Source organism: Doryrhamphus excisus, linkage group LG4, assembly GCF_037039965.1.
Source record: "Doryrhamphus excisus strain RoL-2023G ecotype Guam linkage group LG4, RoL_Dexc_Guam_v1.1, whole genome shotgun sequence".
Classification (NCBI taxonomy): Eukaryota; Metazoa; Chordata; class Actinopteri; order Syngnathiformes; family Syngnathidae; genus Doryrhamphus; species Doryrhamphus excisus.
Window position 1 is genome coordinate 18,062,927 of NC_136360.1, and position 19,750 is coordinate 18,082,676.

The 19,750-nt window shown below is 37.2% G+C and overlaps 3 protein-coding genes across 6 annotated transcripts in view; 1 reads left to right on the top strand and 2 right to left on the bottom strand.

Annotated features, from left to right (window-relative positions):
• xxylt1 (xyloside xylosyltransferase 1) overlaps positions 1 to 4,578 on the bottom strand; it is a 24,695-nt gene extending 20,117 nt beyond the window's left edge. The window contains exons 1-3 of one of the 2 annotated variants that reach the window (XM_078790319.1): positions 3,965 to 4,578; positions 2,398 to 2,449; positions 113 to 652 (exon numbers count right to left, since the gene is read on the bottom strand). In XM_078790319.1, coding sequence (XP_078646445.1) covers positions 113 to 604 — 492 coding nt within the window. In that variant the 5' untranslated portion in view covers positions 605 to 652; positions 2,398 to 2,449; positions 3,965 to 4,578. Of the gene's footprint in view, positions 1 to 112; positions 653 to 2,397; positions 2,450 to 2,680; positions 2,843 to 3,964 lie in introns of those variants that run through there. The other variant, XM_058074386.2, reaches the window with a different exon arrangement.
• On the top strand, positions 3,176 to 9,845 carry LOC131130156 (uncharacterized). Of its 3 annotated transcripts, XM_058074384.2 has the most exons (12): positions 3,179 to 3,481; positions 3,957 to 4,090; positions 6,117 to 6,226; positions 6,296 to 6,385; positions 6,450 to 6,496; positions 6,557 to 6,690; positions 6,775 to 6,856; positions 8,846 to 8,947; positions 9,020 to 9,103; positions 9,166 to 9,231; positions 9,300 to 9,444; positions 9,512 to 9,845. In XM_058074384.2, the coding sequence occupies exons 1-12, from the start codon at positions 3,360 to 3,362 to the stop codon at positions 9,713 to 9,715; spliced, it is 1,320 nt and encodes a 439-aa protein (XP_057930367.2). In that variant the 5' UTR covers positions 3,179 to 3,359; the 3' UTR covers positions 9,716 to 9,845. The 3 variants fall into 3 exon arrangements, with proteins under 3 accessions (XP_057930366.2, XP_078646444.1, XP_057930367.2); XM_058074383.2 differs by having other exon boundaries at positions 3,176 to 3,481; positions 8,846 to 9,103; XM_078790318.1 differs by having other exon boundaries at positions 3,177 to 3,481; positions 4,000 to 4,090; positions 8,846 to 9,103.
• A 2,319-nt stretch (positions 9,846 to 12,164) lies between these two features.
• LOC131130155 (ankyrin repeat domain-containing protein 13C-like) overlaps positions 12,165 to 19,750 on the bottom strand; it is a 29,380-nt gene continuing 21,794 nt past the window's right edge. The window contains exons 7-13 of the mRNA XM_058074382.2: positions 17,880 to 18,024; positions 17,671 to 17,802; positions 17,421 to 17,582; positions 15,937 to 16,016; positions 15,739 to 15,837; positions 15,563 to 15,663; positions 12,165 to 14,338 (exon numbers count right to left, since the gene is read on the bottom strand). Coding sequence (XP_057930365.1) covers positions 14,208 to 14,338; positions 15,563 to 15,663; positions 15,739 to 15,837; positions 15,937 to 16,016; positions 17,421 to 17,582; positions 17,671 to 17,802; positions 17,880 to 18,024 — 850 coding nt within the window. The 3' untranslated portion in view covers positions 12,165 to 14,207. The remainder of the gene's footprint in view (positions 14,339 to 15,562; positions 15,664 to 15,738; positions 15,838 to 15,936; positions 16,017 to 17,420; positions 17,583 to 17,670; positions 17,803 to 17,879; positions 18,025 to 19,750) is intronic.

Consider the following 19,750-nt stretch of genomic DNA (forward strand, 5'->3'; position numbering starts at 1 on the left):
CTTGGTGGAAAAAGTTAGGACACCCCTGATATATGGCATCTATTAGGTTGGACAAATGCAGAGTTCCGGTGTGTGCTGTATGTGTGGATAAAGTACACAATAACGGTCCTACCTCATACTTGAAGATTGCATGTGTGAGGAATTCCTGCAGCATCTTCTCTCCCAGCTCTTTACTGGGCTGATCGCTGACGAAATGAAGCACCAGAATCTCCCCCTCCAAGAAATGCGCGTGCTTCACCATGGACAACATGGCCACCCTGAACTTGTCCTGGAGGCTGCGGCTTTTGTCCACTTTTGTGAACATCATGAGAACGTGGTAGCGTCGGGCAGGGGTTTCTTCGTCTTTCTCTCCCGGTCCCTCCTCAGGTCCATGAAGCTGGGATAGCCGCGTGTCCATGGTCAGGTCTGCGTCGTTTCTGTTGGCGTTGTGGCTGGACTGCGTCTGCTTGATCCTCTTGGTGGTGCTGGAGAAGTTCTGATTCTCTGAGCCGAAGTAGTAAAACGCCACCACGGCCAACGAGCAGGCCAGGAGCAGCACACACTGGTAGGATCTGAACGTACTGACCCTGGCCATGATTCTGCATGCTAGCCTGAGGAGGTCCATGTCTGAGTGCTCATGGAGGCAAAACTGTCACCGTTTGATGCCCTCTTCCTGAAAAAGAGAATACTCACTTTTAGACAAAGTCCATTTCTTAAGCTGTAGTAATTCTACATTTGATCAAAGTTACTTAAGATTTGTCAGATCAAACTACAATCACTGCTTATGACTTCTGTCCGAACAGGTGATAGTAGAGTCCAATTCCGCCTAATCTCTGCTTCCTCGCTCTTGGCGTCATGATAATTGTAGTTCTTTTTAAGCTAATCAACTATAATCTGCAAGTTATTTTACATGCGTCTATACTAGCAACAATACATGTATTCGATACAAGAAGGGTTGTGGCCCGGTACGAACAACATGTGTCCGCCCTTGCTAGCTGCTGCTCATCGCCGTGGTTGGCGTGTTCAAATCGTTTTCCCGCACGACATCGATTGAAACTACTGCACGGGTTCCATTACTGCGCTAGCAACCATTAGCGGTGAGTTTGTTTTTAAACAAATGTATTATTGACTTCAAAAGACATATGTATTAGAGTCAAGATAACCTTGTATTTGTTACTTTTCCCAATTTTTACGGTGTTGTTATGTTACTTTTTTATCAATTTTTTTTTTAGAATTGCCACATTTTTTAATTAAATATTCTTATACAGTATTTTCTGGACTATAAGTTGCTCCGAAGTATAAGTCGCACAAGGCCAGAAATGCATAATTAGGCAGAAAAAAAAAACATACATAAGTCGCACTGGAGTATAAGTCGCATGTTTTACTACTTAGACAACTACTTGACCAAACCAGACATTACATCCTCTTGGAAGGCAAGTTTTAACATTAATAAAAAAAATATATAGAACAGGTTAAATAGGTGTAAGATATGCTAACACAATGGTTATTCAGCTACACAAAAAATAAACATGAACAGAAAAGGTGTCCAGTGTTTATGGAACATAAACACTTTTTTCATTTATAAGTCACTCTGGAGTAGGAACAGCCAACCTATGAAAAAAAGTGCCACTTATAGTCTGGAAAATACGTTAATTACACGGGTGGACAAGTGGTTAGCGCGAAAATTAATGAATGAATAACCTTTTGTTTGTTACTTTTACCAATTTTACGGTGCTGTTATGTTACTTTTTTAATAGATGTTTTTTTTTTAAATAGCCACATTTTGAATTTAAATATTCTTATAATTACACGGTTCTTTCTTTATGGTCTACGGCCTATGTAGTGCCAAGTATGTGCAGCAGAACTGCTGACTGTTTAGTTCATAATAACCGGATTGTTTTGTGACTCTGAAAAGCCGGTTTGTCCAGTCCTATATTTCCTTAAATGTAATGTGATAATATTGTGTATCGTCGTGTTATGCCAACACCACTACTATGAATGATTAGTATGAATTTGCTTGTTTTTCACCTAATTTTTACTGAGTTTCTTGTACATTCCAAATATTCTTTGTGAATTTTCTTATTGTAATGCAATGCCACTGTATTTACATTATTGTTCCTCATAATATTTCAAGTTCTTTCGGTAGAATCAGGCTTTCTTGTCATAACTATATAACTTTTCCGGCAAGCTAATTTTCTAGAAATTAAAGCTTTATTGGTTTTGTTTTTTTCTTGAATAATTTCAACTTCATGCCACTAAAATGTTATTCTTCCTAATAATATTTAGATGTGTTTCTCATAAATTTTCGACTTTTTCCTCCATTGTTGCTGTTGGTTTTTAAATTATATTATCAGAAGATGCCACAGGCCAACATGCTTGCTCCATATGACTTTGACATCTCATTTTAAATTCACTTACATGTTGACCTCTGCAGATACATGATGACGACTTCTTTTCAGGACTCCACACCCTAGAAAAAAAAGACTACATTAAATATATCGTAGTGTCCGATATCATTGCAATAAATGCAATCACAAAACAAATGACGAAGACATGATTTCACAGCATAACAAACTGGCTCTAATGACTGCTAGCTAAACAGCAAGTGAGCACGGTCGGGATACCAAACGCCATAAAACAAACAGGCGCGAATAATACATGCACGTTTTGAAAATGGTGATGTAAATACATGTAGACATACCTTGCTTTGCTACAAACAATCGTGTCCAGGTTAAGACATTTCCAGCGATAAAGAAGCACAATTGGAAGGTGACGCCACAAGCTAGCAGCAACAGCCTTGACCACGCCTACTTCTGCATCATTCACATTCCAAGTCGTGTTGTGTTTAAATTTCGTGGAAAAACAAGTATCGGTGTGGCGATAAGCCGCTATAACACCTTTTTCCCTTTCAAAAACAAAAACAAATGTGGCGGTTTGTTTAGTTTTACTAATTAACATTTAATTTAATCATTTAATTACGTATTTTCACAAACGATAATACACCTAACATATTGGAAGCAGTAAAATATCCTTAGGAAAAAGTAAGCGACAAAAATAAGTTCGATTGATGTAAATTTGATTAAATATCTTATTCAAGTCATCAGTGTGTTTTTCAGAAACAAGGCAAATTATCGTAGAATTATCTGTGATGTTTTGTACATTCCACAACGGAAATTCAATATTCTTAATTGTACCTGAATGCAGCATGCATGCTTCTGCAGTGGCATTGATGCTCTTTGCACTTTTCCACCGTCGTGGCATATAATAACCTATTCTTTACTAGAAGCGTGTTACTTTTTATATTTGCCTAATGTTGTTTTTCTCTTGAGTATTTCCGCACTCGATTTATCTCGAATTCAGTGAAACAGTCGCCAGCCAGGATGAATTGTGCGACGCACGTCATTCAGGTGACAAATGTCTCCCCGAGCACAACCTCCGAACAAATGAGGACTCTGTTTGGATTTGTAGGAAACATAGAAGAACTGAAACTATTTCCTCCTGAGTGAGTATCCTTTGGAAAAACGTTTTTTTGACCAAACTCGGACCTCCGTAGGCCTGGTATAGAGCTAATGCTAATAATGTTCAAGCTAGGCGGTTGTAGCCAATCACAGCTGCCGTTGTTGACATGTTGCTAGTTTTGGGCTGACGTTTCAGTGAACTCTGCCGCCATACGCTGAAATATGCTTGTAGTGTTTTGTTAATTTCATTGAGCTACAATTGAAGGCTAAAGTATTAGAACGCTCACTCTGGTTAAAGCAGGGGTATCCAAAGTGTGGCTTGGGGGCCATTTGTGTTAATTCGGTTTAAAGCAATGCCACTGCACACTATTGCAAAGCCAAGCATCTAATATACAGACTCATCAAAAGTTAGTAACTGGTGAAGTAACGTCATGTGACCTTCTCTCAAGGGTTGTTTTTAACCGAACCAGATGTATGTTGAATGTTTGCTTGGCACAACATATCTGTGTTTTCTTCCAGTGACTCACCCTTGCCTGTGACCTCACGTGTCTGTTTTGTAAAGTTCCTCGAGTCCGAGTCTGTGGGGGTCGCTCAGCACTTGACCAACACCGTCTTCGTGGACCGGGCCTTGATCGTGGTGCCCTTTGCAGAAGGTGGGTGTCGTCTTGTCTGGCTTCCTTTACATTTTTTACCTAAATGGAATTGAGTGTCGTTTTGAGTCTTGAGGAATTTCTAAGGAAGGTAAAAAGGAAAATGTACATTTGTGTCTTCACAATGTAGCTGTAAACTTCTCTGTCTGCTATTTGTTGTTCAATGTCAATGCAAAACATGTTCTCTGAAATGGTCCACAGAAACACCAATCACTATGGTGGGGATGCTGGGCTATCTCAGGTCTTCACATAGCGAGAAATAATGGGGCTCATCAAGACACATTTTATAACTCTCTTCACGGTGTCTTCTTGTCTTAATCCTCACATGAAGATGGGATACGGACGACCCGATCCGGTTTCCATGTTCCATCTCGAAAAATTCTGATGCCACCTGCAGAGATTTCCTATCAATGTGCTGTAATGTTGTCAGACAGAAGAATGTAAGCATACGTAGCCAAAAGAGTATCAACAAAGGTAGCTCAGTAAAATATAAGCAAGGGTAGCTCAAAGAATGTCAGTAAACATAGCCAAAAACGTAAGCTAGCTAAAAAAATATTAGAAAGCATAGCCAAAATAGTATAAACAAAGGGAACTAAAAATATCAGCAACCATAGCCAAAATAGTATAAGCAAAGGGAACTAAAAAATACCAGCAAGCATAGCCAAAATAGTATCAGCAAATGGAAATAGCAATTCAGCAAAGGTAGCTAGAATAATATCAGCAAACATAGCCAAAAATATTAGCAAAGGTAGCTAAAATAATATCAGCAAACATGGCCACAAGCATATCAACAAAGGTAGCTGGAATAATATCAGCAAACATAGCCTAAAGAATATCAGCAAAGGTTGTTAGAATAATATCAGCGAACATAGAGAAAAAAATATTAGCAAAGGTAGCTAGAATAACATCAGCAAACATAGCCTAAAGAATATCAGCAAAGGTAGCTAGAATAACATCAGCAAACATGGCCACAAGAATATCAAAAAAGGTAGCTAGAATAATATCAGCAAACATAGCCAAAAAATATTAGCAAAGGTAGCTAGAATAATATCAGTGAACATAGCCTAAATAATATCAGCAAACATAGCCAAAAATATTAGCAAAGGTAGCTAGAATAACATCAGCAAACATGGCCAGAAGCGTATCAGCTAAGGCAGCTAGAATAATATCAGCAAACATAGCCTAAAGAATATCATCAAAGGTAACTAGAATAACATCAGCAAACATAGCCTAAATAATATCAGCAAAGGTAGCTACAATAATATCAGCAAACATAGCCAAAAAATATTAGCAAAAGTACCAGAATAATATCAGCAAACATAGCCTAAAGAATATCAGCAAAGGTAGCCAAAAAATATTAGCAAAGGTAGCTAGAATAATATCAGCAAACATAGCCAAAAATATTAGCAAAGTTAGATAGAATAATATCAGCAAACATAGGGAAAAATATTAGCAAAGTTAGGTAGAATAACATGAGCAAACATAGCCTAAAGAATATCAGCAAAGGTAGCTAGAATAATATCAGCAAACATAGCCTAAAGTATCACCAAAGTAAGCTGGAATAATATTAGCAAATGTGGCAAAAAGAATATCAGCAAGGTTAGCTAGAGGAACATGAGCAAAGGTGACCAACAGTGTAAAGTGAAAAAGTATTTGTCCTTGCAAGTCCATAAGTGCCTGGTACTCTCTTAGCTTGTGTAATGTGGAGGAAATGGGCTGTTATTTGGGACGTTGATGCTGTAGCAAGGCAGCAGCAGGAAAAGGTGACATTCTTGTCTGTGTCGGCCATGGCTGTTGAATTGTAAAACGTGAAAGTGAAAGTTGAGAGCACATCCCAGGGGACAACCGGCTGTGCTTGCTTACGTTTGGTTCATGACAAGAAGTACAGGTGATGAGTACACGTTGGCAGTGTTGAACACAGTGTGAATTGTGACTATTCTCACCTAGCTGCTAAAGCTACTAGCATACCAGGATAAAGCTTGACTCAATGTTTGTTCCCGGGACTGACGTGAGCTCCTTGTCCTTCCAGGAGTCATTCCGGATGAATCCAAAGCCATGTCGCTGCTGGCTCCGGCCAATGCTGTGGCAGGAATGATGCCGGGGGCGGGACTTCTCCCAACACCCAACCCTCTGGCTTCTGTGAGTTGACGCCGCTGGTTCATGTAGCGTAGCATTCGCATCTTTTATGTCCAATGTCGGGCGTTTCAGATGGGAGCAACGGCGTTCGGAGGTCTGGGAGCTCCCAGCTTGGAGCAGATAGCTGCAATGGGAATTCCAGGAGCGAACATGAACCCCCAGGTGAAACACCAAGCAAATATCAGGCCAGACTTTGCCAGAATCCTGACACAGGTCTTTCTTTCAGGGTCTTTCTGCCGACCTCCTGAAGCTCATGCAGTCCATGGATCCGAAGTAAGTCTCCATACGCTTCAGAGGTGAAACGTGTCGCTTTAAGGGTTCTGGTTCCTGCAGGTTGAATCCATTAACAGCTGGACTGAGTCTCAGTCCCGCTTTGAAAAGCGGCGACTCCAACAAGGAAATTGAAGAGGCCATGAAACGAGTACGAGAGGCGCAGTCCCTCATTTGTGCTGCAATTGAACCAGGAAGTGTGTTGATACAACTTTAACATGCTGAGTCAGCTGTGGCGTTTTCTAACCTTACCTCCACTTTCTCTCTCGATGGCTTTGCAGATAAGAAAGATGACAAACGCAAACGCTCCCCATCCCGCTCACGATCACACCGCCGACGGTCCCGATCTCGCTCCAGACATCGGTAAACATCTCCATCTTCATACGCGTTGCTCTAAAGATGGCAATTTATTTATTTTTATTTATTGGCCAAAGTGAAGCATTTTTAAGCATTAAAATGGCTAAATCAAGCAAAATACATTCAAAGGGTTGTGATGTAGTACTCTACACTGGTCACTAGGTGTCACTAATGTTGTATTGATGATACAACAGCCACCACAGGAAAATGCTCAACTTACTTCAATTTTCTTCTCATATTAGAATTTCATTCCCATATTATTATGTTAAAATTGACCTTGACCTATTACTTTTCCCCAACTTATTAAAAAAAATCTTTAATATTTCAGCTGTGTGCTCCAAAAATAATGGAAGTACTTGCTCTACTTTCTTACATTTTCTTCTCATATAATTAGAACTTCATTCCCATAATATTATGTTAAAATTTACCTTGACCTATTACTTCCCCTATTTATTGTTTATTATTATTTTCTTCTAATATTAGAACTTCATTCCTGTAATATTAAAATTGACCTTGACCTATTACTTTTTCCCAACCTATTAAAATGTTTTTTTCTTTAATATTTCAGCTTTGTGCTCCAAAAATAATAGTACTTGCTCTACTGTCTTTAATTTTCTTCTCATAATATTAGAATGTCATTCCCACAATATAATTATGTTAAAATTGACCTTGACCTATTACTTTTCCCCAACTTATTAAAAATATTTTTTTTCTTTAATATTTCTGCTGCGTGCTCCAAAAATAATGGAAGTACTTGCTCTACTTTCTTACATTTTCTTCTCATGTTAGAACTTCATTCCCATAATGTTATGTCAAAATTTACCTCGACCTATTACTTTCCCCTACTTATTAATTTTTTTTTCTTTAATATTTCAGCTCTGTGCGCCAAAAATAATGGAAGTACTTTCTCTATTTTCTTACATTTTCTTCTCATATTAGAATTTCATTCCCACAATATTATCATGTTAAAATTGACCTTGTCCTATTACTTTTCCCAACTTATTAAAAATATTTTTTTCTTTAATATTTCAGCTGTGTGCTCCAAAAATAATGGAAGTACTTGCTCTACTTTCTTACATTTTCTTCTCATAATATTAGAACTTCATTCTCATATTATTATTATGTTAAAATTGACCATGGCCTATTACTTTTCCCCAACTTATAAAAAAAAAAAAATCATCTCTGTGCTCCAAAAATAATGGAAGTACTTGCTCTACTTTCTTACATTTTCTTCTCATAATATTAGAAGTTCATTCCCATAATATTATTATGTTAAAATTTACTTTTCCCCAACCTATTCAATTTTTTTTTTATATTTCAGCTCTATGCTCCAAAAAAGAATGGAAGTACTTGCTCTACTTTCTTACATTTTCTTCTCATAATATTAGAACTTAATTCCTGTAATATTATTGTGTTAAAATTGACCTTGACCTATTACTTTTCCCAGCTTATTAAAAATATTTTTTTCTTTAATATTTCTGCTGTGTACTCCAAAAATAATGGAAGTACTTGCTCTACTTTCTTCCATTTTTTTCTCATAATATTAGAACTTAATTCCCGTAATATGATTATGTTAAAATTTATTTTGACCTATTACTTACCCCAACTTATTAAAAAACATTTTTTCTTTAATATTTCAGCTCTATGTTCCAAAATTATTCTTGTAAAATTGTAACTTTTTTCTCGTAAAATGTTGATTTTATTATCATAAAATGTGATATTTTTTCAGTGTCTGCGCAACAACTATTTTTTTGCCCAGAAATTACAACTTTATTTGTTGTTTTATTTTTCATATTACTAAAATTATATTACAGTATTTACTTGTTGGTCATTTTGCTTGTTTTTCATAATATTATGGCTTAAAAAAATAACTATGTTCATAAAATGAGATTATTTTTCTGTTTGAATATGTCGTGGTCTGCTAAATGGGCCCCGGGGCCACACTTTGGACACCCATGCACTAATGAGTGTTGTCTCACCCACCTTTTCTGCCAGGCGATCCAAGAGCAGGTCTCGGCGGAGGTCCCATTCAAGGAACAGGAAGCGGTCCAAGAGCCCACGCAGGAGGAGGTCCCACTCACCAGACAGCAGATCCAGGTTGCCACGGCAATCAAACACAATGGCTTGTGTGACGAGATGCAGTGATGAATGTTGTTTATGTCGGGACAGGAAGAAGGAGGACAAGTCCAAGAAGAGGTCCAGGACCCCGCCCAAGAGCTACAGCACTGCAAGGAGGTCTCGCAGCATCAATCGGTAAACGCTACATAAATCATGCATGTCAATCAATGAGCGACGACATTACGGTTGGGTTTCAGTCGGCAGAGGCGGAGCACATCCAGGTCTCCCAAGAGACGCTTGAGCAGGTCGCCGTCACCCAGACGGTGAGATGTCACCCTTTTTACTCCCCTTTTGGCACAAGTACGACACCTTAATTTGAATGTGTGTTCAGGCACAAGAAGGAGAAAAAGAAAGACAAGGAGCGAGATCGAGACAGGAGAGAGCAAATCCGAGACGAGCGAGAACGCTCGTCCCGCGGCAAGAAGACCAGCAAAGCAAAAGAACGAGATGGCGACGGCGAGAAAAGCGACCTGAAGGTCGGTTTAGCCGACACGGATGGGCCGTCAACGCACCGTGTGTGCTTCAATGCTTCAAATTTTACAGGTGACGCGCGATTACGATGAAGAGGAGCAAGGCTACGCCAGCGGAAAAGACGGCGACGAGTGCAGGGGCAGCGACTCGGACTCAGCATCGTCGCCGCCGCCGAAAGGCCCCGGGGAGGCGGAGACACCAGAGGACCACGCACCTAAAAAGTCCAAAGTCAATGGAGATGATCGCTATCAGGAAGACATGGAAATGAGCGACTAGAATCCTCATTTTCTACCCTATTATGCAGGTTTATACATAGGACTAGAATATTGTATTATACATCTTACTGTAATATTGTCATAAAATGTTCATCTGTACCATTCTTGCATTATAAACCACATAATATTTACCATTCTGTATCATGTTTTATTTTCTACAATTCAGCGTGGAAGTGCTAAATTTTTAACTTCTTGAGTTGAGAAGAAATACATTTGAGGCGAGCTAGCCTACTCGCTAGTAATTACACAAAACTTAAAACTTTAAAACCTTAAAACTGCATGAAGTCTGACGTAATGAGGTGAGAAAAAGTTCTCCAATTACACGAATTTTTGGCTTCTTGAGTTTAGAAGAAATTAAATCGAGGCTAAAAGGTAAGCTTGCTATATCGCTAGCTTCCTGAGTTGTGAAGAAATACATTTGAGGCTAGCTAGCTAACTCGCTAGTAATGACACAAAACTTTGATGACATTACCTTAAAACAGCATGAAGTCTGACATGATGGAGTGGGGAAAAGTTCTCCAATTACACGATTTTTGGCTTCTTGACTTTAGAAGAAATTAAATCGAGGCTAAAGGGTTAGCTTGTTAACTTGCTAGCTTCCTAAATCGCTAGCTTGCTAACTTGCTAATTCGCTAGTAATGACACAAAACGTTGATGACGTTACCTTAAAACTGCATAAACTGCATGAAGTCTGACATGATAGAGTGAGAAAAAGTTATCCAACCTCACAAATTTTTGGCTTCTTGAGTTTAGAAGACATTAAATCGAGGTTAGCTTGCTAATTCGCTAGCTTCCTAAATCTCTGGAGTTGAGAAGAAATACATGTGAGGCTAGCGAGCTAACTCGCTAGTAATGATACAAAACTTTCATGACATTACCTTAAAACTGCATGAAGTCTGACGTAATGGAGTGGGAAAAAGTTCTCCAATTACACGAATTTGTGGCTTCTTGAGTTTAGAAGAAATTAAATCGAGGCTAAAGGGCTATCTTGCTAACTCGCTAGCTTCCTAAATCTATGGAGTTGAGAAGAAATACATTTGAGGCTAGCTAGCTAACATGCTAGTAATGACACAAAACCTTGATGACATTACCTTAAAACCGCACGAAGTCTGACATGATGGAGTGGGGAAAAAGTTCTCCATTTACACAAATTTTTGGCTTCTTGAGTTAAGAAGAAATTTAATCGAGGCTAAAGGGTTAGCTTTTTAACTCACTAGCTTCCTAAATCGCTAGCTTGCTAACTTTGCTAACTCGCTAGCTTGCAGCCGTCTCGAGGCTGTAGCATGAGTTCCGCAACGGAACACTAAGTGTATAAAATTGACAATAAGCCTGTTATTTCATGTATACATGGCAGTAATAATGTTTGAAGCCATATTTATACAGTCATAAACTGATTTTCTCTGCCCTAACTACGAAATTAACTTTATGTATTATCACCAAGTAGTTTCCTTATCAATGCAACATTACTGACACCTAGAGGACAATGTAGAATACTACTTATATTTGTAGTTTACTTCATTGAATATTTTTTTTCTGGAAAAAACGTCATATAGTGAAGCCATGAAATTGGAAGAGCAAAGTGGTGAGGGATTACGGAATTGAAATAAAAATCAAGCACACCAGAGAAAATACCAGATGAGATATATTTTCCTTGAAAAACACAGGTCTATATACAAAAATAGCAACTTCCACCTTGTTTACAATCCAGTTATGTTGTTGGATCAAGTCATGTGACAGCATGAAATGAAAACATGAGTACACCCCCCCCCACTGGCAGGGAAAAGCCATTCAGAAAAACATGTAGTGCATGTGAAACAAAAGCCTTTCTTTTGTTTTTGTCAAAAATAAGAGTGATAGTCATTCATTTCTTACAACACTTTTTTTCCATAATTTTCCATATTTCTTTTATTTTTCTAAAAAGGCTAAAAAACAAAAATTTCATTAGTATAAACAATTCAGCCTTTTCTCTTTTTTGGTTTAATTTGTATTAATGTCCAATTAAAAAATGACCTGTGACCTGGCCGGGATCGCACTTTGGAACATACTCTCCCGGCTTTGCCGTTTACACGAGGTTACGCCACAAACAACAAGGTTTATCCGAACTTAGCAACGTGGCACCGTGGAAATCTGCAGCATTTAATGCGGAACCTTACAACATTTTAGGTGGTGCATTTCGGAACCCGTGAAAAATGGCAGCGTTTATCGCAGAGCCTTTAGACATTTTATGTGGTGCATTGAGGAACACGTCAAAAATGGCAGTGTTTATCGCAGAACGCTTCGACATTTTAGGTGGTGCATTTAGGAACCCATGAAAATCTGAAGCATTTAACGCGAAGCCTTTCAACATTTGATGTGGTGCATTTAGGAACACGTCAAAAATGGTAGCATTTATCGCAGAATGTTTTGACATTTTAGGTGGTGCATTTAGGAACCCGTGAAAAATGGCAACATTTAACGTGGAACCTTTCAACATTTTATGTGGTGCATTTAGGAACTCGTGAAAAATGGCAGTGTTTATCGCAGAGCCTTGAGATATTTCAGGTGGTGCATTTAGGAACCCATGAAAATCTGCAGCATTTAACACGTAACCTTTCAACATTTTAGGTGGTGCATTTAGGAACCCGTCAAAAAATGTCAGCGTTTATCACAGAATCTTTAGACATTTTAAGTGCTGCATTTAGGAAACCTGTGAAAATCTGAAGCATTTAACGCGGAACCTTTGAACATTTTATGTGGTGCATTTAGGAACCCGTCAAAAATGTCAGCGTTTATCACAGAACCTTTGAACATTTCATGTGGTGCATTTAGGAACCCGTCAAAAATGTCAGCGTTTATCACAGAACATTTCAACATTTCATGTGGTGCATTTAGGAACCTGTGAAAAATGGCAACGTTTATCGCAGAGCCTTTAGACAATTTAGGTGGTGCATTTAGGAACCCATCAAAAATGTCCACGTTTATCGCAGAATGTTTTGACATTTTAGGTGGTGCATTTAGGAACCCGTCAAAAATGTCCACGTTTATCGCAGAATGTTTTGACATTTTAGGTGGTGCATTTAGGAACTCGTGAAAATCTGCAGCATTTAACGCGGAACCTTTCAATATTTTATGTGGTGCATTTAGGAACTTGTGAAAAATGGCAGCATTTATCGCAAAACCTTTAGGCATTTTAGGTGGTGCATTCAGGAACCCCTGAAAAATGGCAGGCGTTTATCGCAGAGCCTTTAGACATTTTAGGTGGTGCATTTGGGAACCTGTTAAAAATGGTAGCGTTTATCACAGAACCTTTAGACATTTTAGGTGGTGCATTTACGAACACGTCAAAAATGGTAGCGTTTATCGCAGAATGTTTTGACATTTCAGGTGGTGCATTTAGGAACCTATGAAAATCTGCAGCATTTAACGCGGAACCTTTCAATATTTTATGTGGTGCATTTAACCTGTGAAAAATGGCAGCATTTATCGCAGAACCTTGAGACATTTCAGGTGGTGCATTTAGGAACCCCATGAAAATCTGCAGCATTTAATGGGGAACCATTCAACATTTTATGTGGCGCATTTAGGAACATGTGAAAAACGGCAGCGTTTATCACAGAACCTTTACACATTTTAGGTGGTGCATTTAGGAACTTGTGAAATATGGCAGAGTTTATCGCAGAATGTTTTGACATTTTAGGTGGTGCATTTAGGAACTTGTGAAAATCTGCAGCATTTAACGCGGAACCTTTCAACATTTTAGATGGTGCATTTAGGAACACATCAAAAATGGCAGCCTTTATTGCAGAATGTTTTGACATTTTAAGTGGTGCATTTAAGAACCCATGAAAATCTGCAGCATTTAATATGGAACCTTTCAACATTTTATGTGGTGCATTTAGGAACCCGTCAAAAATGGTAGCGTTTATCGCAGAACCTTCAGACATTTTAAGTGGTGCATTTAGGAAACCCATTAAAATCTGCAGCATTTAACGGGGGAACCTTTCAACATTTTAAGTGAAGCGTTCAGGAACCATGAAAATCCACGGCATTTAAGGAGGAACCTTTTGACATTTTAAAAGTAAAAAAAAAAAAATCTGTGGGGATGTTAAAAGTTTTAAAATATGAAGTAAAAAAAAAAGAAGGAAGTACAGTGACTTGTTTTAAAAAAGTGTGTAGAGTGCATGTTAGGAACTGTGTAAATGTATACATACGTACATACATACATCTTACATAAGTAAGATCAGTGTTTTGTCTTCCCAAACGTGACTAAAAGGCGTGATGCCACCAAGCAGTGGCGCCGGTCCCTTTGGTGCCCCAAATGCGGAGGCGTGGTACCACAAGACAAAACTGTGCTTTTGTCTTCCCCGAAGCTTTCATTTACCTGGAAACGAGGCTTTATGCATGTAGTACATCCTCGGCATCGTCCAGCAGAGGGCGCCGACTAGCCGTCGCTCAAGCTGCCTCACGTCGACTTTCCGGGAACGGCTCCTATTTTTGCCGTGCGGGACTAGGGGTTAAAGGTCAGGGAAGCGGCTGGGGTCCTCCTTGTAGTCGCCGGGGACGCTAAACATGGATTCCTCAAACTCGTCGTGGCGAAACTCCTGGAAAGTCACGGTGGCTGTGATGGTCGGAAAGACGGGAATATCTGCAAGACCGAGGACGGAGAGAAGAAGAATGTTGGTGTCAAAACGTGGTGAAATGTTTTGATCGCCATGTGAAACTTCTGGATGGATTCTTTCAAAAAATAAAACATTATTCATTCATTTATTCATGAATGAAATGAAAATAAAATTAAATAAAAAAATAAATTAAATAAAAAAATAAATTAAATAATAAATAATAAATGATATAATATATTAATATATAATATAATATAATATATAATATAATAATAAATTAATAAAATAAAAAAATATTCATTCATTAATTCATGAATGAATAATCTTTTTATTTTATTAATGTATTTTTATTTAAATACATTTAAGAAGAAAAATAAATAAATAATAATACATAAAACAAGAAAATAAATTTAAATAAATTAATAAAATATTAATTTATTCGTTAATTCACAAATAATTTGTTTATTTTATTAAAATAAAAATATTCATTCATTAATTCATGAATGAATAATATTTAAATTTTATTAATTCATTTTTATTTATTTTTTATTTAAATTAATTTATTACAAGAAAATGCATGAATCATTTTTTATTTTATTAAAATAAAAAACATTCATTCATTAATTCATGAATTAATATTTTTTTATTTTATTAATTTATTTACATGTATTCATTCATTTCTACCACTTTTTCCTCACGAGGGTTTCATTATAATATTCATTCAATATAATATTCATTCATTCATTAATGAATATTTTTTTTTATTTTATTAATTTATTTAAATTTATTTTCTTGTATTTTTTTTGTCACGTACCGAAGTACGCGGTGATATGACCATACAATGACATAATGGGTACCATAGTATATTGACAGTTACAGTTACTGACAGTTACTATGGTACCCATTATGTATGGTACCCAAAAATAAAAATTAAAAAAACAAAAAAAAAACCCTTAAACTGTATTATGGAAAGCAGGAAGTGAACAAATGTAACAGTTACTGATTGTAAAAGTACCAGATGGAGGGGTAGGATTTAATAAGCTTTGCTTCTTCCTACTCCTTTTGGACATGTGGAACTGGGAACTGATTATGGGATGCACTCAATTGTAATCTGATGCATGTTCAAATGAAATTAAACCATTATCATTACCATAAATAAAACTATCTGTGAAATGTTTCATGGATGACATTTTTCCTTCATCCCACTATTCACTAAAAAGCAAAGTCGGAATGTGTGTTTGTTTTCTCACCAAGTTTGACAGGAAAACCGGGTGGGAGTTTCATCTGTACAAACTCCCTGAGTTTATTAAAGTGCTTGAAGGGTGCGATGACCTCCAGAACGTTCAACAGCCTGATGGAGAAGAAAAAAAACACAGATAGAGCGAAACGGCATACGACCAGCCAGGGTGACATGTGTTGGACGTACGACTCGATGCCGAGAGGGAAGTCCTGGCTCATGGCGATGGTGGCCTTGAAGTTTTTCTTGCTCTCTTTGCACACCAACTCCCGGCCCAGATGAGGAGCTCTGAGGGACGACGTACACGCCAAGAACACGTGAGAATGATTATCCTTGTCAGATTGTCCATTTTGTGCAACGATGGTCTGTTTGCTTATCGACACGTACTTTCCGTGGTCAGCGGTGATGTATTCTTCCCAGGATGCAATGTTGGGGGAAGGCGGAGTCAGAGATTGTCTCCTTACGGGCTGAGAGGAAAACAAAAACATTTATGTTAGATGCCAACTGCTGCAAGTCATTTACACGATGAAGGGTTCCGATATGAATGCTTTAAAACTTTATTCTTCATATCATCATCTACAGAAGGTCCTCTGTCTATGTACGGGTTCGATTCCTACGACAGTAACCAAGTGGGAGCTTCAATGATGCTTCCTTAGTCACTCACAACATGAGGAACACGTACAAAAGAGTAATGACATCGCAGAATGTTTTGACATTTTAGGTGGTGCATTTAAGAACCTGTGAAAATCTGCGGCATTTAACACGGAACTTTTCAACATTTTATGTGGTGCATTTAAGAACCCGTTAAAAATGTCAGCATTTATCGCAGAATGTTTTGACATTTTAAGTGGTGCATTTAGGAACCCGTGAAAAATGGTAGCGTTTATCGCAGAACCTCCAGCCATTTTAGGTGGTGCATTTAGGAACACATCAAAAATGTCAGCGTTTATCGCAGAATGTTTTGAGATTTTAAGTGGTGCATTTAGGAACCCGTGAAAAATGTCAGCGTTTATCATGGAACCTTTAGATATTTCAAGTGGTACATTTAGGAACCCGTGAAAATCTGCAGCATTTAACACGGAACCTTTCAACATTTTATGTGGTGCATTTAGGAACCCGTTAAAAATGTCAGCGTTTATCGCAGAATGTTTTGACATTTTAAGTGGTGCATTTAGAAACCCGTGAAAAATGTTAGCGTTTATCGCAGAACCTTTAGACATTCTATGTGGTGCATTTAGGAACACGTGAAAAATGGCAGGGTTTATCACGGAACCTTTCAACATTGTATGTGGTGCATTTTAGGTGTGCATTTAGGAACACATCAAAAATGTCAGCGTTTATCACAGAACGTTTCGACATTTTAAGTGGTGCATTTAGGAACCCGTGAAAAATGGCAGCGTTTATCGCAGAACCTTTAGACATTTTAAGTGGTGCATTTAAGAACCTGTGAAAAAAGGTAAAGTTTATTGCGACCCTCGTGAGGATAAACGGTAGAAAATGAATGAATGAATAATATTAATATGTGGCTGCACGTTGGTAAAGTGGTAAGCATGTAGGCCTCACAGCTCGGAGACACGAGTTCAATTCCATCAATTGCATGTTCTCCCCGTGCTTGAGTGGGTTTTTTCCGGGCACTCTGGTTTCCTCCCACATTCCAAAAACGTGCTAGGTTAATTAGCGACTCCAAATTGTCCATAGGTATGAATGTGAGTGTGAATGGTTGTTTGTCTATATGTGCCCTGTGATTGGCTGGCCACCAGTCCAGGGTGTACCCCGCCTCTTGCCCAAAGATGGCTCTAGTAGATCTATCTCACTATTAACCTCCAAGAAGTGGAATAACCAGGCTGTTCTCGTTCCCTGATCGGACTCACCTCAAAGTTTTGATCTATGAGGTTCCCTCCTTTGCTCAGACTCTCCATGATGGCTTTGTTCCTCAAGATGTCCTCCTCGCTGAGATGCTCCCGCCTCTTCCTGGACTCCAGCACCAGGCCGTTGACAGAGTAGAAATCTGCCAGGAAGTTTCCAACGCGTTCCTGGAGATTGGGGGTTGGATGGGGATGAAGTCGTGAAGATTCCCTTTGTCAACGTTCCAGCCATGACGTTGTGAGAGATGACACCAACCGTCTTGTCTTCTCTGAAGAGCCAGCCGCTCTGCGCCCTGGAGAAGGTGATGGACTTGGTGGAGAGCGTGGCCGAGTACACGTCGCTGCTCATCAGGATGTCCACTTCCTCCTCCGTCTCCATCTCAGACTCCTGTGGAGGTACGGAATGGAACGTCAGGATGGGATGGGATGGACCGGCCAACGGCGGCGGTCATCATGAACACAAACCTCGTGGTGGATCCGCTGGTAGACCTTCTGCTCGTTGTCCAGCACCACGAAAGACTCCGACGGGATGGCGTTGCCGTTGAAGATGAAGCTCAGGTCGCCGCGCTGACACTTCATATCGGTGAAGTCGATCAGGGTGGTGTCCAATCTGCAGACACGCGCGCCATCTTACTTGGACGTTTACACTTGCGAGGTTTGGCACACAGAAAAAACTCATATTTTTCATTCACTTTCATATTCATATTTTCTAAGATATGCTAAGAAGTTCTGAGTACTGTATTTTTCATGAACTGCATCTCAGCTTTATGATACAGTTGGAAAATTGATGAAATGGCGTATTTTTATTATCTTTGCCCTTCCTCCAAATATTTCACTTTTCTTCTTAAATGAGCTTCCTAAATTTCTTAAATATTAAATAAATAAAATATTTCCTAAATATATAAATTAAATCAAAATATTAGAAATTCATATAATTAACACTAATAATATTTTGACTTTATTCCATTAATGTTATAACTTTCCCCAAACAACTTGATTGCGTTTTGTTTGTTTCATATAATATTATGTTATATATATATATATATATATATATAGTATATATAATGTTATATAATTATATGTTATATAATTATATATTATTACTATTTCAGCTTTACGCCACTAAAATGACATTTTGCCTCAATGTGTTGTATTCTCCTAATATAATATAATAATATAAACAATAATATTGAATAATATTATTTAGAATAATAAAAATAATATTATTAAATAATATTATTCATAATAATATAAATAATATGAATAATATTATTTATAGTAATATAAATAATATTATTAAATATTATTTATAATAATATAAATAATATAATATTCTCCCCAACTCTTATCTTAATTATGACTTTATTCTCCTAAAATCAATTTTTTTTCGCAACCTAATAAAAATAAAATCACAACTTAATTTAATGTTTTGGTATTTGTCATATTTATTTGAGTATTTTTTTCTTTAATATTTCTTTTAATATTTCAACTTTACGCTACTAAAATGATGCTATTTTGCCTCCTAAATTTCCTAAATATTTAATAAATTAAATATTTTCCTATATATATAAATTAAATCAAAATATTAGAAATTCATATAATTAACACTAATAATATTTTGACTTTATTCCATTAATATTATCACTTTCCCCAAACAACTTGATTGTGTTTTGTTAGTTTCATATAATATTATGACTGGGGGAAAAAAATTAACTATTTCAGCTTTACGCCACTAAAATGATGTTATTTTGCCTTATTGTGTTACGGTACGTTATTCTCCTACTATAATAAATTTTTTTTATAAAAAATAATATTATTTAATAATAATAATTTTATTATTATTATATTTAATATATAAATATTATTATTTATAAGAATATAAATAATAATATTAAATAACATGATTTATAAGAATATAAATAATAATAATATAAAATATTATTATAATTTATATTTTATTCTCATAAAATTACAGCCGCCCCCAACTTCCAACTTTTCTTCTCTTAATTATGACTTGATTCTCCTAAAATCATAACTTTTTCCGCAACCTAATTAAAAAAAATCTAACTTAATTTAATGTTTTGTTATTTGTCATATTTATTTGAGTATATTTTTCTTTAATATTTCAACTTAACGCTACTAAAATGATGCTATTTTGCCTCCTAATAATACAACTTTATTCTTGGAAAATCAATGCTGATTTTGCATTTTTTTTCCCTGTTAAGTTATCTATTTATTTAGAATGTGCCGCGGGCCGCACCTTGTGCACGTCTGGCTTAGAACAAGGTGTCGTATATCCTGGTCAAAGGTTAGCTTCATTTCTCTATCAGAGTGTA

Excerpts from the sequence above, each read along its gene's own strand:
- LOC131130156 (XM_058074383.2), top strand. The coding sequence starts at position 3,360 with ATGAATTGTGCGACGCACGTCATTCAGGTGACAAATGTCTCCCCGAGC. Across the intron at positions 6,386-6,449 it reads GAGCGAACATGAACCCCCAG|GGTCTTTCTGCCGACCTCCT; the intron begins GTGAAACACCAA and ends TCTTTCTTTCAG. Across the intron at positions 6,497-6,556 it reads ATGCAGTCCATGGATCCGAA|GTTGAATCCATTAACAGCTG; the intron begins GTAAGTCTCCAT and ends TGGTTCCTGCAG.